Here is a 17,477-nt window from a genome sequence, read left to right as displayed (position 1 = left end):
GTTTTCCTGGTAATGCATGGACTATCATGTGTTTGTCCATACTCGCTTAACTATATCTGTTACAAGACCTTCTTCAGTCATGATGTAAAAGCCAAATGCCTCACTTTGTGTGGTAGCAGTTCAAGCTTTTAGCTCTGGCATTGGCCACTTCAGTTCCCCACTACATTGTCCAAGAGGCTAACCAAAATACTAGGGTTGTCTCATTAATGAGATCTTTTATACTACAGGCTCCACTAAGTCCTTTCTCAGCTGTCCACATACCTAATACTATTAGTTAAAACCTTAGGTGCAATGGCTAAAATCACAGAAATAGGGAAAAATAGGATGTTTTTCCTATTAATCACCTCCAGAACCACCGTTTGCTATTAAATATCCCATTGCATTTTTGCACAAGCGTAGAAGTGTAGGTTCAATAAATTCAGCTGAAATGTTCTTTGAAGGGAGGGCAGGAAATGCCCTTCTGAGCTCGTTTCTGCCCCCCCCCTTAAAAATGAAACCCAGAAAGTCAACAACAGTTCAATAGGAGAGTGAGGACATCTGGCCCCTGCTAACTGTGCAGAGTACAGTGCTATGATCAACTACATTGAAATATTCATCTGACCCCAGCACAGCAGTCTGTGTTATCTGATTAGATGTGTTTCCAAACTGCATAAAGCAGTAGGACTGAATGATAGATTTATAGATAAGCATTTCAGAAGAATAAATTCAGGGCTGTTGGACATTAACGTAGGTACTTCTTGCAACATGACAGCTCGTGGGCAGTGTAACATCCATTCAGGATCCAGGGAAAGGAATTCCTACCTGTGTGCCTTGGAGACTATTAATAGTAAAATTTCACCCAGCATTACCCAAATTTTCTGGTTCTAGTCAGTCTGGTCTTGGTAGTGCCGATTTTATGGCCACACTACTAGAGAGGATCTGAGGAGTAAGGAAGTGAATCTAAAGAGTTCCTTCCCAGCCTGTTCATGCTGAGCTCATGTAAATCTCTGTGCTTCAGTTCATTTGTTCCTTGGATTTGTCAGTTCAACAATTTGGGAGGTCTCGTTACAGATCCAATCTCATCAATGAATGGGGCCATTTGGGACAGAGGGAGAGCAAAAATGGTTGATTTGTTTCTGTTAATCCAGACCATTTCTGTGGGCTGGTTTTTATTTTGTTCCTACAGGTCTATTAGCACAACTGAGACAATAGTAAATTTTGATCAGGGAGCAGAAACAAGCAGTTGGCATGTAAAAGAAGAGGACCTTTTAAACTAGTTTTGCCACAGAGAAAATTATGGTAGAATGATGTACTGTGGAATGGTACCTAAGGTTCATGTTCTGCAGGGAAGCTTATTTACTGATGAACAGTAAATCTTTAGTGGGAGCAGAGTGAGGACACAGTGAACACTCTTGAGCAGCACACCATAATGCCATTATTTGTGGCATCTATTTGTGGGTAATCCAGTTGAAGGTAATGAGGATGTATAAGGTTATTTACATAGGGATGCTCTGAATACAGAGGAAGGTTGTGAAATGTCCACCACTGGGGACTTGTAAGTACTGATTAAATTGAACATTTGCCAGGATTGGTTTGTATCGTTGATCTTTGTTAGTTGATCCTGCCCAGGATGGGCTGGATGAACTTGAATGACTTTTCAAGGTTTTTTCCAGTCCTGATTTTTATGATTCAGTGACACATGAGCCATCCACAGCTCCCACTGGAGCTATGAATTCTCAGCATCCTTGAAAAGCCAAAGTCAGCATGTGCTGAATTACTGCTCCAGAATTAATCAGTGTTCTTTCAGACATGGGTAAAATTGGATGGAGGGGAGAAAAGTTAAAGAGTATAGGGATTTAGACTCAGGCTTCTGTGAGTACATCCTCCTGCTGTTTTTCTTGAACAATAACACCTAGTTGTATAAGGCTGCAGGGAGCCAGGGTGTGTGCTTTGCCAGAGAGGGAAGAAATGCCACATGTCACTTTGCCCTGAGCAAGTGGACCTGCTTCAGTTCTTGCTCATGTTACTGACAATGGGAGCTTAATGCTAGGCAGCATCGCACTTTGTAAATGAGACCAGTTTCTCACTCTGGATTAGGTTGTACTGACTCCCTGCACTCCAGAAGAAAACCTGTTCTCTGCCTTTAGTGATCAGTCTCATTAAACAGTGAACAGGCCTTTTATTTTGTGTTTACAAAGTTGCTTTTCCTCCTCCTCTCCCTTGAAAGCTCTGCAGAGAGGAACGGCTGTTTCGCCATGGGAGGTCCTCTCTTAGAGCACTGCTGTCGTTAGTCTTCTGTCACATTGTCAGGATTTGATGACTCAGGCATTAAAAAAAAAAACCACCACCCCTCTTTCTGAACTAAAATAGCCTAAGAGCAAATTTTTTAAAGCAAATTTTAATGTAATTAGTTAGGTCATATTTTCTTTCTGGGACTCACAGTTTTGCTGCTTGAACTGAAGCTATTTGAATGTTTATTATTTTTTAAACAAAATTCAATACCGTTGGAGTCCACTTGAGATCTTTGATAGGTTAAAAAAAAAAAAGTTCTTGAATATTCAATAACTTTGAAAAGGGCTATGCCTGTTTTGTAGTTCAGGACAGCATTTCTCAGCTGAGTTCTTTAGTGCATCAGAAAATGGTTCCTGAAAGAAGTGAAAAACTTAAAAAGAAATCTGCACACATTTCTGTTTATATGAGCAAGCAAACAGAACAGGGAAGATAGATGTAATAAAATAACTGTCAAAGCTGAGCCGAGATTTTACTGAGTTGTAAATTAAAATCTCTGTAGCAAGTGCATGGCTCCTCAACAAAAAAAAGGGCTGGAAACGGTGATTTAGGGCATGTCTGCATGCATGATGTAAGCCATCCTGGTATCCAAGCCATACGCAAATGATTCGTAACTCTGACTGACTTAGTGATGTGCCACTTAGAGATAAAAGCTTTGGTTTCAGAAAAAATTAAATATCTCTGCATGAAACTGCATAGTCCAGCATAGGTAGGTCCCTGCTGCCCGGATCTTCTCTGCTCTCCCCCTTCTCATGCAGACTTTTTGGCAGGTCTGAGAGCCCCTGCAGTAGGCTGCTGGGCAGTGTGGGTGGCAGGGTGGATCTGGCTGCTAGTGCTGAGGTGCAGCAGTGGTGGGCTGGGACTGGTCCACAGCCCTTCCCACAAGGTCCTTCCACATCTGCATCCATTCACATCACTGTCATCCTCCTGCTCTCTCACCCTCCTGGGAGTGAGGGGCAGCAGTCTGGTACCTCCTAGTTCCCAGTCAGTGCAAATAAATGATATATTATTCTATGTATTCCTTCAGGACAGAAAATTTGTCACCAAGATTACTGATCTCAATCCATAGTCAAACCCAGGTAATGTGCCATTCCCCTCCTTTCCCGCCACTGCTCCTGTGGCTTTCCCCTCCTTGCCCTGTTCATGCCCTCCCCTTGTGCCGGGGATGTGGAAAAGGGAGTTGACTTCAGATACTGTTTGTGGGGCAGTGCTGCACTGGCCTGCCAGGGTCAGATCCAGCCAGCCCCGGCCCAAATCGGTGGAGCTGCAGCAGGATGAAAACAGTACCCCAGGTAGTGGGGCAAGAGGAGGAGACTCAACTCTTTCTCCCCACACAGGTTTTGCTGACAAGCAGACCTCTCTCTTCCCTGGCTCTAGGCTAAGGCAAGCAGCACCTTTCTGTGAGTGTGGCTCAGCATTACACGGTAGCTTTTGCAACCCTTAGGAATTAGAAGTGATTCCTTCCAAGAACTGGGATTGTGGCTGCAAGGGCTGGACTGCACATCTGCGGGATGCAGCTGACTCAGTAAGTTTAAGGGCTGCAAGTATTCTTCATCTGTCAGCTTTTCCAGCCTGTCTCTTAGTTTGTAGTATGTTAATACAAAACTTTTCATCTTTTATGCCCTTCAGAACATTTACTTAACAGCACTGAAACCTCACAACACATCTCTGAGGCCAGTAGGACTCCTGATCAACTCATCCAGCTTTCACTGCATCATTTACAGCAGGGACAGCTGAGGCACAGGAGGGCTGAAAGACTTGAGGTTGCCCTCAGAAGAGCTAGAGCCTGTCCTGCATGCAGTTTCAATAGTGCCATTGCTGTCATTATTACCAGCATGACACTGTTTTTTTAGGAAAAATCATTACACTAGCACAATGGAGTTGTGGATGTAGTTACAGTATGACTACACCTATGTAGTTAGTGGGATAACAGCAGAGATTACTACGCTTGCAGAGTTGGGATCTGAACCATTGGTGCCAGAGCTCCAGTGAGACCCTTAAACATGGACATCCATATCCTCCACAGGAGAGCCAGGACCTGCCTAACACAGAGGCAGTGATGTTATCAGGGTTTGCAGGCTGAGAGACTTGCATACGCTCATGAGCAAAATAATTTCTTATCAACATTGCAAGAATATCTACGAAGAGCATGGTACGTACTGGGTTTCTGTGAGCACAATCATGTAGGTGGCTGCCACACAGCATGGTTTGTTCCTCTGACTAAAACCCTTAATGAGAACAATTACTAGTTTGAGGCATGCAGAGACGAAATTACAAGGAAGGGTGAACAAGGTTTGTGCTGCTATCAGAAAGGCACCCTGAGGAATGTTAAAGCAGGCTTATTCTAATAATTATTGTGAGCATGTGAGAGATTTGTACTGAAACTGAGCAACATGTGGTTTCTTACAGTCATTGATGTAATGCACTTTCAAGATGGGACTATCAGAGGAAGGTGATCTGTATGGTTTTTTTCTATGATTTTCTATGATAAGCAGAGTTGCATAGCCTAGATCAAATCTTTAAAGTCAGTGGAATCTTTTGTTCAGGCTTGTGGTTTTTTTACAGGATTATGTTCTTTGGCTTTGCTATGCAAATAAGCTTTTTGTTGGATGATCTGATTCACTTCTTGACTTACCTTTAACTGCTCTCTAGTTTCATGAGCAAAAGATTTCTGTGACTTTAACAATTTGTGTATGAACAAAGGGTCATGTAACTGTGTCCTGTGTGAAATAAGAGTAAAATGTAAATAACCATTTAACTATGAAGCCTAACTGGAGATGAAATGGCAGGGCAAACTGAGTTTAAGATAGAGCACTGATCAATAGGAGACATGACTGTCTGTTAAAGGCTGGCTTAATAAGAACACAGTAGGAAAAAGAAAACAGTGTTTCAGTATATATGGCTAAGTGCATAGACAGCAAACTCTATGGTCTGAAGACAGAATTACATCAGAACCAGCTTCAGAAAAAGTAAAGGACACCAAAAGAAGTTAATTATGCCTCAAGGGGGAGTAAAATATCAAGGGTATCAACTTATGCAGAAGGAAGGAAGAAAAAATCTGTGCCTGCCTACAATCAATCAGTTCACCTTCAAACCTGAAACTCTTTGAGCTTAAATAGGATAATATTAAAGACAAAGGGAACATACTGCTATCTTAGAAGTTCAGCCTTATGTCTTTGTCCAGTGTTCAGCAGTATCTCTTGCATGTGAAGATGCAGTGGAGTTTTCAACTTCTCTGAGCTGCCTTTTATCACCTTGGTGGTCCATGCTGTTCTGCTGAGATCTGTCCTGGTTCTGGTTGCTCACAGATCTTTTCAAACATTCCAGGTATTGCTGGATATTTAACACCTGACCTGTGCCTGTTGTTACAGATCCACAGAGTGCAGCTTTTCAGGATTACATAAACTTAAATCTAAAGCTGGCTGGATTCTTATATAGCAGAATTCTTAAGCTCAGTTTTATGAGCTGGTGTGCATACATTCATGTGATTCAGTCATACTGAATCAACGAGTGAAATAAAATGTGCTGCTGGGCTTAAATGTGGATCTTACAGTGGATTTAAGCACATATTGCTGAAGCAAAAACTTAGTGTTGTGCATTCTCCTGTAAAATCATAGAGGGGGCTAATTATAACTGGTTTTTTTTCTGTACTAAATTGTTTTTAAAAATGACTAATTCTGGTGGCCACCAACAAGTACAATCTGTGTCTGCTAATAGTTCTGTTTTCTTCACATCTGTTTTCCTAAAGCTTTTGAGAGCAGATTTAGGTTCAGCATGTTCAGCTTGATTTAAATTACTGCCAGACCAACATTTTACATGTACCTTGCCTCTGTGAAAAAGGCTGTACAACCTGCTGGCTGAGGGGCAATCACAGATTTATAGATTTTAGAGCAATAGCAGTGTTCACAATGTTCACCTAAACTGACTGTGGCCCTGCCCAGTCCTTGGGTTCTTTTTTATTTAACTCAGCAGCTTGATGTTGACCGAGAGTGTATTTTTGGAATGACATCCAGGCTTGATTTAAAGACTCCCAAGTGCAGAGTTTGTCACAGTCATTGGGGAGTTTGTACCAATGGTCAATTACCATTTCTCTGAAAAATACCCTTTCTCTGAAAAATCTGTACCTTATTTTTTTGGAACTCTGTTAAATTCTGCCTTCTGGAAACTGGATCTTGCTGCTTGACTTACTCAGCTGGACTGGGGACCCCTTTACTTTCCCATAGATATTTCTTGTGATTGTTAGCTTATATTTTCATGGTGTCAGAAAAATTTCTTTATGCTCACAAACACAGGCAGATATCTTTTACACCCCAGTATTCCTGTGCTAAGGGTCTGATATGAAAAAAATATGCCATCTTGGAAAAGAGTCGATATGGCTGTGGTACCTTCTGTTTCAGTTACTAACCACTGGTTTATGATTAAATATAATTCATGGCTAGGATATTAATATGGGAAAAAAAGGGTATTCAGTATATGCTGTACTTATACTGCAGTAATCATAGTTGCTCCAGTGTCCCCCAAAATACTATTTTCAGTATTTTCTTGAATGTGTACAACATGCTTTGCAAATGGCACAAGTTCTCTGTTAATTCTTTTACCATAAACAATTCCCATGGAGTCATATGGCCAGATGATATAAAAAAGTTATCTAGTTATCTAGTCCATGCCCTGGGTCATAGGCAAGATCAATAATTACTGTGAGCCTGTATGATCTTCTTTCTATTCTTTTCCACTGAGAAGTTGAAATGCAATCAACGTATTTTCACAGAGAATCAAAATTATAAAAAGAAGCGTTTTCAAAAAGCCTGAGCAGTAACCTTTGTCCTTTCTCACATGGTTCCCTTAGAAACCAAGTAAGATCAATGGGAGTCGCTGTAGGTAAATCCTGCCTCGATGCATTTGTCTCACTGCTTTACGAGTAATTATTGTTGTGTTTTCTCCTTAGAGCTCTTCCTGCAATGATGCAGTGGGTCCGAACTCAGAAACCAGGAGAAAGTGGTGTGAATATTATCACTGCAGATTTTGTAGAACTTGGTGAATTTATCAGCACAGTCATAAAGCTCAACTATGCCCTGGATGAAGGTGAAGATGACACTACTTGATAGTACTGTAATGTATGTTGTTGCATTATTTAGAATTTAAAAAGAAAGATTGCATTTTAAAAGAATTATCTTGTAAAACAGTAATGTTCTTATAAACGCTGAGGTGTTTAGGGCTTTAGTGGGTGGGTGTAGGGGAAATGTTTTAATCATTTATGATCATTTTTTACATTTGTGTTTCATGTGAAAAGGAAAACTAAACATGTTTACAGTGTTTGATAAAAGAAGGCCATTTACATGTTTTCCATGACATATCATATGTGATTCATGTGTCTTCTATGGTTATGAAGAGTGCCAAGAAATCTTCTGCTTTCAGCACAATGGGATGTATATTGCCCTCTGCCTGCCCATGGCAGGATTCCCTGACGGTGTGTTACACCGAAAGAGGACAGTATATCTAGCCCAAAAATTTTAAGCTGCTATGCTTCATCTGTTAGGTGGTTTAACTGATAGTACTTATCAGTGAGCTACAGGTTTAAATGCCTTTGTGAAGTGAATCCAAAGTCATGCCTCTAACACGCGCATAATCAGTGAACTGTAAACATGATGTATTACATAGCTTGCACAGAGCACAGATTAAATCCTGCTTGCTTTTCATTCTCAAAATGGGCTTTTCCAATGTCTCTGCCCCAGGTCAAGTCAGCAGATATGTGATGCTGGCCTCACCCTGTACTAGGAGCTGCCAGTGCGTTTTTTCCCTGGTTTTAGCAGAGACAAAATTAGGCCAGCTTGGAGAACCACTTCCTCCTAGGATTAACCTTATGTGACTAAAACTGCACTTAAAAAAATAGGGACAGTTTAAGCTTCTCTTTAAGGCAGCTATGAACTTCTCTGCTGATTACCATAAAATCAGTGCCAGTTTCATCAGTGAAAAATTCCTGTATTACAGGGTGTAAGATCAATTTCTAGCAAATAACAATACTCTGTAGTCCTTAAATTGTTTGTGGGATATTATACTGCATAACACAAGGTTAGAATTCTACTGAATGGCACTGTTCTAGCAGCAAAGGCGCTGATCATCCTACTTTTAATGAAACATACATAAAATTCAAATGTATGGAAAACTTAGTGATTTATAAAATGAGAGCATTGCCACTGTATGACACCTAACTGGATACAATGCAATCAATCATATCTCCTGGACCCATCAATGCACAGGCATACAACTTTGTAAAGCAAAACATTTCATTTGTGCAAAACAATAGATGCTACAATGTCTTACAAGGAAAATACTCTTTGAAATATTGCAGGGCTTTATGGGATAAGACTAAGGTCAAATTTCCATTGATATTACTAGAACTTCTGGTTGTGTGAGAAAAGACAATGGCATCATACGGTTCTTTGCTATTTTCTGTCAGATGATAAGGAGTACCATCTACCATCAGAGTTTAGAAAAACAAAAATGGTCTTACAAAACAGGTGGGTTACGGGGGATTGTAGTGGTTTTGTGGGGTTTTTTTAGTTTGGGAAGAAGTGGAATAAAATGAACACTTGCTGCTATTTTGTACTGAGAGGGTGCCTTGGAAAAAGTGTGTGTGTGTGTGTGTACTGTAAAGAAACATTTAAGTGTGTGCATAGTATAATGACACATTTAAGTGTATGTATATGACACAAAGACATCCATGCACACTTGGATAATGATATTCAGGTTTTTGGACAGGATAATTATAAATTTGGTTGAAAAAATTTATGATGCCTCCTTCAGTAGCAATTTTTTCTATATAGGTTAGGACTGCAAGATTCATCCCCAGTGAAATCTATGATCTAAGCCAGTTAGGTTTTTTACAGCATTAAAACTTCACCCAAACAGCCTCAAAAATTTACCAAGAGTCACAGCCCATCTTTGCATTGAACAAGGTTTACTCTAGTGCTTTCACCCACAACTAAGCAAGATACGAGGTGGGTTGATGCATTTTGTTTCCATTTTCCACAAGCTCTCCAAGCAAAATTACTGTAATGAACACATAAAATGAAACATAAGCGTATGCTGGTTTTGAACTCACCCTATGTGGATGTCCCACATAGAAGCATGGAAATGTTTGCTTATTTATTGCTGATGTGGTGTGAAATGCTCTTTTCATTTTTCTGTTTGGCTGGATTTGTTTGCTTCCAGACTCTTCCTGTCATCTTTCAGCTGCTTAAGTATAGTCAAAAGAGTTAACCTATCCTTTTAATATAGTAAAGTAATCTGAATCCTTGGGTGGAGAAAAAAATAGGTTTCTTTTTTTTGGATTTTGATTGAAATTCTGTTGAATCTGAGAGCATCAACACCACTGAGTTCCTCCTGGGACCCCTGCTCAAACACACACCAGGCACACCAAGCCTTTAGCTTACACAGAAGTGTACTCAAAGCAAATGTTCTGCTGTATTTAAGAAAAGTGTGTGTGTGTGCCTGTATTTATGAATAAATATAGTGCTATCTTGAGCTTGTTAGCATTGTTATGAAATGTTCGCTTAGCGTCAGTTTTATTCTAATTGTCATTTGGGTACTGGAAAATAAAAGCAAAGAAAAAAAACCCTCTGACAAGAAGGATAATAGATAAATCATATAGTTTCTCCATTAATAGGAGAAAAAAATCTTAGCAGAATGTTAAATTTTGGTCAGAAAAATTATGTTATTTAGCTGTCAATCTCCTTTCTGTTGGAGAAGCACAGCACTTTATGTTAGGGACAGATAAACTTGCCTTAATTACTAAAATAAAAAAGTGTGGGGGGGGCCATACTACCCATGCTTTTCTGGGGATTTCATCTGCAAGGCCCCAAAACTCTTAAGTCCTGATGGGGATGCACTTCTTGTTGATACTGTTTGGCAGATCTTGCCAGAAAAGAACAAGCCAGAAGGCACTATGCAGCACAATTGGACCATTCAGGAGCCCAGCTTTGTCATCCATATGCAGCTAAAACTCTGATTTCAACCAGAAATGTGGTTGCAGGGTTGGGTCAGATAAGTTGTTCTGACCTGATTTATTTGGGAGGTTTCTGCACATGTATTATGAGGAATCTTGCATGGGAAATGAGATAACATCAGAAGAAAAATACCTGTCTACACTAATGATCTTCATAAGCATCTATTTACACAAATTGTCATGTCATTCTCCATCAAAACATTTCTTTTCTTCCTGTGCTCATTTTCCCCCTTGGTGTGTTCATTGTATACACATCAAGTAGTATTGTTTTCTGACATTTTCACATGGTTACTTGATCCTTTCTTTTCAGTCGTATTTGAAAAAATGCAACTGCGCTGCACAATACATGCAGTGTCTCAGCTGGTGTAAACCTACTTGGCTCCACTTTCCAGTTTACACAAGCTGAGTTATCTTTCTTTGGTACTGATCCAACCTGCAGTGATTTGGACCAAATAAGCAGCTGGTCCCTGGGTCTGATACCTGCCTTGTATAGAGGGTGGTAGGATCAGAATCACACCACAGGAGCCTAGTTTTAAAATCAGTGGGTTATTTGCATTCCTTTGCTGTTGATTACTTCAGTGGTTCTGTAGGTCCTGCCATTTCAAGCCATTCTTTTAAACATGACATTTGTGTGTATATATATGCATACGTGCATGAGAGAGAATGTATGATCCTGTATGCTGGGCTTTCTGTCATACTGATACAAATCTAGACCATTTCTACTAACTTCAAAGTAGTTACCAAACCTTTATCCTGGGATGAGAGGGAGCAGATAGTCAATGTGTAGTAAGTATATGCTGTGTTGCGATGGAAATTTAAAATCGTGGAGCTTAACTCCACAATATCAAAAAAATGGAGTGTCCTGAAAACACAGCTCCAGTGCTGTTTATCCTGAATATAGTATATGGAGCACTAGGTATTAGCAACTGAGTAGGCTATTTGGTGATTTCAGGAGTTCAGTTAACACCATTCTAAACTTCTAAACTTTTCAGTGAAGTAAAAGCTAATAGTGTATATGATGTATTTGCCATATGTCAGTGGTAGCTTCTGTGTTATGTGCAGTCAACATTGTTGTGAATTGTGTATGTTTACCCAATGATGAGGTTAAAATATGCTGTATAGTATGTGTAATGTATTGATTAGAAGTATGTTGGAGTTCAGTGATCTATTTATTTTTTACTGTGCTGCTGTTTTGTAGGTGTGTGTGTATGGGAGTATGGATTGTCTACAATGTATGAGGAAATTACAATTAATCCTAAAGGAAAAGGGCAGTTGTGTAACCTGCCTTAATACATTCACATAATACTCTCTAAATCCCATAATTATCAGTTCTGATTTCAAACATTACTGAGGACTGTCCATAGGGCTGACTCCCTCACTTTTCGGCACTAAGGAGTTAAACTTGAAGTTACTTGGAGCTCACTTACATATTGGTAAATAAAGAATAGGATGTTTGTCTGATTCACTACCTTGATGGTTCAAGGTGGCAAAGACATGTTTTCCAATGTGATACAGATCAAATCACTTCTGTGCACACACAGCTCCTGCTGATGCTAGCAGGAATTGTGATCATGTAATTGAATGGCCTAAAATTCATCTTCTAGGATACAATCATGACAGAAGGGTGGTGATAGCCTGGCTTTGAGGAAGTACCTGGATGCTATGCAGTACTGCTCATGTCACATGCTGGAATGTAGCTGTAAATTCGCAAGAAGACCTTTGAACTCAGCTCCAGTCCAGGCTGGACTGCAAAAATCCTTATGTAAAAATAACAGATGTCAGAGGCTGAGCAGCCTGGCCTGGCCAGCCCACATACAGCATTCTGCTTTCAGGAGCCGTGGCAACTTTAATTTAGAAAGCTATAATAATTTCCCAGTGTCTCACAGGATCTAGTGCTTTAGTTAGGAATCTCTACATTGCCCACAGGTATGACCCCTCCACCATTCCCCCAGCCAGGTCTAGCTCTCCCTTCATGGTTTCTGTCTGAGATAGCTCTGGCTGATGCCAAGGGTAATTCTGAAACATGTACTGAACACATAGAGGGTCCATCTCGTGCCTCGCCAGTTGGACAGGAGTAGGAAAAGTGTGCCTGCCCTTCAGTACATTTGGTGTGAAGTCAGCTTCAGTCAGACCCACCTAAACAGTGCTTGAGGGAAGGCAGAAGTCTGATTTCAGACACTTTTCTATTATCTTTGTCTAGTTAAAAAGCAGCATCTTCCCACTCTTCTCTTTTGCCTCTGCTCAGTGCTCCTTATCTCAACTTCTGCATACACATCCCTTTAACTGCCAGCTGTGAGCAACACTGCTCAAAGTGAGTGTTAGAGGTTTGTCATCCTCAGTGCACCATAGCAATCCACAAGTTCTTATAAGATGTTAAGTATGGGGCTAAAAGATGTCCTACATCTGATGTCCTGGGATGGTTTATCTCCACACTCCAAGTTATGCACACATGTCCTCTTAGACCAGCCTCACCTTAGATGATGAGAATTCAGTTATAAAATTTCTCCTTCCAAATTAAAAACAGATTGGATGATATGCCAATGAGTATCTCTTAAGATGGAGGTACACTTAGGCTTTTTTTCTTTCTGCAGTGAGATGACATGTACTAATCTCTTCCCTCAGCTCTGGGTCCTACAAAAGTCAATTTGATCAAGAGAGATTTCTTGAGTAGCTGAAATCAGTTTTGATGTGAAGCTGGGATCCTTAAGGTAGAATCCTGAGTTAATGTGTAATTATTATGATTGAAAATAAACATACATGGTTAAAACTATAATTTTAAAAAGAAAAGAAGAAATATCTGGGCTGGCCAGGACAGTTGATAAGTTTTTGACTGCCTCAGTCATCAGTAGCTTTAGGATCATGTAGGTGATGATTAGGATGTTACTGCCACACTGCCTCCTGACACTGTTCGGGGTCTCTGTACAGAAGCCTTATTATTCCCAGTGAGCATTAATGCATTTGAATGACTTCTCCATTTTGGTGGGAAGGACGATTGTGTAACACTGAGGACATGGAGCTCCCTGTGTGTTGTGCCCACAAAGGTTCACAGAGCTGCACCTTCTCTTTTTAGGATCTATTCAATGGTACTTTAATGTTGTGTAAAAAATGCCTACAGTTCTGTATAGCAAATGTGAATTTTTATGACAAGAGTGTGTATTCAATGTAAAAAAAGAGTAACATAAAATCCTGTTTCTTTGTATCTGGTGAAACATCTAATAAAGCTCTGGTACCTGTATTGGTTTATGGCTTCATTGCTGCATTCAAGACTTTACATGTAGGAGGCTTCTTAAACACAGTTTTGCATTATGGGGTGGAGTCAGATGTTAGACCCAGGCTGTGCTATTATGTTAGGGGCGTACGTAGACTGCCCCATGAGCGCGTTGCAGTAGGAGGATGGTTTCCATATGGTTACTGTGGGACCCTTGAATACCACAGGGCACTGTGATGTGTTTGTGCTGCTCGGGATACAGCAGGCTCTTGGCTGCCCCTTTCCCTGGCAGGGCTTTCCAACCCCAGTTTGCCTCAAGCACCAAAGCGTATGACCCAACTCTAGCCTCCATGAGCCCATGCTGCCACTTTTGCCATTGGTGGTATCTTGTAAGAAGGAAGGAGATGGAAAGCAGGGACTAGACCTCTGAAATGTTAGTCTGTCTCATTGCTCCCTTGGGCCTGCTCAGCATTGCTGCCAGCAGCTCAGGAAGACAAGGTGAGGAGCGCCCACCACTGATGCAAACTCAGCTTGCCTGCAGGTGCTGGTGGAGCAGGCTAGACTGCCTCACACCTGCCTCACGCTCTGCCAGCCACCAGGTGAGTTCCCTCCATCATCTCCCTGGTGATTTCTGTGGGGTTTGGGGACCTGTTCCTCAGAGTGGGATGCAGGCAAGTCCCCACCAAGAGTGCTCTGCACCAGGGAGCATGGCCAGCAAGGCTGGGCTTTGCAGCGTCCTGCAAAGGTGAAGTGCAGCATGTTAGAAGCTAAGGCCTTTCTACATGACAACAGCTTGGACTTTAAGGTCTGTATTACTTTTTCTTCCTAAGAAGGCCTGAAGTGGTGTTTTCCAGGACAGACCTGTTTTGCTCACCTCTCCTACTGAGTCACAGGCAAACCAGCCCGAGTACTCTGCTCCCACACTCTTCATGCCCTCTCAGTTGGCCCAGTTTGAAGCCAAGGAGCCAGGTGCAGGCTGGCAGGGTTGCAGAAGAAGATGCCATGGAAGATGAGCAATGCCAAGGAGGCCTCTCTGTCAGTGCCTCCCTGCAGAAACCCATGAATTAAATTTGCCTGCTGCTTAAAATGACTCCCCTCCTCTTCCTATCCCACAGGTACTGTCTTACCAACAGGAACATATGGGTTGCTCATTGCAAAAGTGGTTCTGTTCTGTCTTCTCTTTTTTTCCTATACGCCAATAAAAGAATCAGTAGGCCAACTTTATCCTGCTATTTCAATAGCTACTTTATTCCAAATATGGGTTTCCTCTGTCCTAACTCTTAATATAGTGGTCTGATGATATGTGAGGACACAACTAGCTGAGTTGCTGTTGCCTTTAAGAAAATATGTGTAACACTAGGTGAGACAGGTATTTAGTAAATGGTTCTGATTCCAGAAAATAATTGTATATTAAATGACTGGATTTGAGAGGAGGGGGGAAAAAAAAGAAGTTTTATATGTTTTTAATTTTATAAGAGAGTTCAGATGAAATGCAACTATTCTCTTGGAAGGTCAATTTTAAAGTGGTTTTATGGAAATAGGCAGTTTATGGGCATAGGCACAGGACTTCCACATTATTGGCTCAGTTTCTAGATCCTTAGTGCCCTAGCTGCAATTCCTGGCATTATCCCTTTATTTTTCTTTTTTCTCCCAGCAACTGTGACATTTCTGAGGAAAAAATAATTGTATTGCAAATGTGTTGATTGAAATCAAAGTAATTTAAATAACTGGTCTTAATCAGGTTTAAATCTTCAAGTACAAAATAGTGATTTAGATATAATGAATTTTAGTCTTGCTTTCCCTTTTTTCATCAGAGTTTTTCATTGTCTAAAGACAGGTTAATCCTTGAAGATAACCATTAAGACCTGATTTAGCAACTAAGTGGAATAGCATATTAGATTTGGAATGTCTTTGCTAAACAGGAGAGTAAGCTGTACACATAGGTAAACAAGTATCTGTTTTAACATACATTCATGTAGATTGTTATTTCTTCTTTTAGTTTACTTTATGAGGAAACGGCAAAAGGCATTTCTAATTTATTAATTTTTTTTTTTCTGAGTTTTTTTCATACTATGTCCTGAAGATGATTAGAGCAAATTAACATGTATCAGTGTTAGCACTATGGCTAATAACAAAGGAGTTATAAAGAAAATGGAGCTAAACGTGCTGGATCCCAAAGAAAATCTATATCAAAACAAAGCTATGGGAAGTCATTTACTAAATGAAAAAAAGTTTGATGTAGAGTTAAGGATTTAAGTAGGATTTTTTTATATATATATATATATATATATATAATTATAAAATTCTCTTGGTTTTTTAGGACCAAAAGGCCCCAAAAGTGTGCATATACTTTTTGTTCATAGATGTGCAGAAAAGGGAAGCCTTCCTAGCTTCTATGTCAATTTTTTTCAGCTTTGAAAGAGCTAATTATTGAATTGAGAGAGGAAAGTTTATTAATTTCTGCTGCAGAGATCCCATATGCCAAAAAAGTCAGTCACTTCAGGAAACTTTATTCCTCTATGTTTAGACCTGGGGACCTCACCCATTTCAGCTTTTTACATTTGTCTGTGTTTCAGTGTGAACAAAGTGGAAATTATTTTACAGTACTAAATAGTAAATGTAAACTTTAATTTGGATCAGTATGGATCAACAAAGTTTCCATCTCTCCTTTTAAAATGGTGGAAGTGATACCCAATTTTCATATAGTCATTAATAGCTAACAAGCCTGCTCAGAAATGAGGGCAGCTGGAATAGAAGCTGCAGCTCTTTGTTGAGAGGGAGAATTTGACTCTTGTGCTGGTAGAGAGGAACACAGTGGGGGTGGCACAAACTGCAGAAGAAGCTCTAAAGGAGTTCTAAATGGGATGTCCTGGGGGACTGTGTTATGGAAAAAGAAACTCATTTTGGGGAGAGTCAGTGAGAAAGTGGGAAAATCGAAGAACATGGGGGACTTTGTTCACCTGAGAGGGGAATTATTGCCTTAGGAGGCATTGCATGGGAAAGGACTAGGTTTGCTGCTTTGTGAAATGCAACAGTAAATACTCCAGGTGTTTTGTTTCGCTGGGAGATGCAGATGTAAATACCCTGCCTGGTCGATCACACAGATTCAGCCCAGCCAATATGGCCTGAAAGACAAACATGAGCACCTTCACCATCACATAAGCATATTTGAGCCAGACTGAGCCATGGAAATAGCAAAACAGTAAGACTGATCAATGAGCTGCAGGCAGATAGGAGGTCACAGGACTTTGGCTTTGGGAGAGCCATTGCTCCCTCACAGCATACAGATTAAAAGGAAGAGAGCTTTAAAAAACTCCTGTGCTTGATTTACATGATGCACAGAGCCCTTGCTCATTAATGCCATGCAATCTATGCAGATATATGCACAGGTGAGGAAGCATCATCCTCATTAGCAAAACTATTGTCTGACCAAACTGCTTCCATTCCCAAGTAGCTGTCATATTTCTGAAAATCATAATCATCTTAAAGCTTGTAAAATTTGCAAGAAAGAATTGGAGGGCATGAGCTGGGCTGTATTTTAGATATGTGGGCACATGAATGAAACAGCTAGAATAGATCTTACCTTGGAGTACAAGAGGCTGTTATTAGCCAATTGTCTAAGTCCTCTGGCTTTGCTCTTCTAGTAACTCAGAAAAAATGTGAAACCCATCTATCAGCTCGCATTCAAATCGAAGAGGATGGAGCATTATGTTACTGGGTGATACCTGAACAAATTGCTTATGCCTGAGCTTCCAAGCCTGGCCTGCTCCTGTGCGGATCTATCCTCTAGACAGGGCACTGCAGGTGAAAGCAGTGACAGCAGCCAGGGTTTAGCACTTCCATCTTTCTATACTGCTGTACTTGTCAACCTGGAAGTGATCTGACCCAAGTCATCTAAGATCTTGCAAAAAGTTTTTGAGGGCTGCTTTCTTGATAACAAATCATTTATTTCCCTGCAGTAATGGGAAGATTTGCCCATTGTCATTAAAACACTTG

General features: G+C 40.5%; 1 protein-coding gene across 2 annotated transcripts in view; it reads left to right on the top strand.

Moving 5' to 3' along the window:
• Positions 1-17,477, top strand: part of PLCXD3 (phosphatidylinositol specific phospholipase C X domain containing 3) — a 101,378-nt gene that overhangs the window by 74,524 nt on the left and 9,377 nt on the right. The window contains exon 3 of one of the 2 annotated variants that reach the window (XM_074813091.1): positions 7,214-7,350. In XM_074813091.1, coding sequence (XP_074669192.1) covers positions 7,214-7,350 — 137 coding nt within the window. Of the gene's footprint in view, positions 1-7,213; positions 13,509-17,477 lie in introns of those variants that run through there. The other variant, XM_074813093.1, reaches the window with a different exon arrangement.

This window comes from Strix aluco, chromosome Z, assembly GCF_031877795.1.
Source record: "Strix aluco isolate bStrAlu1 chromosome Z, bStrAlu1.hap1, whole genome shotgun sequence".
NCBI lineage: Eukaryota > Metazoa > Chordata > Aves > Strigiformes > Strigidae > Strix > Strix aluco.
The sequence above is the reverse complement of the archived record's forward strand: the minus strand, read 5'-3'. Positions and strand labels throughout refer to the sequence as shown.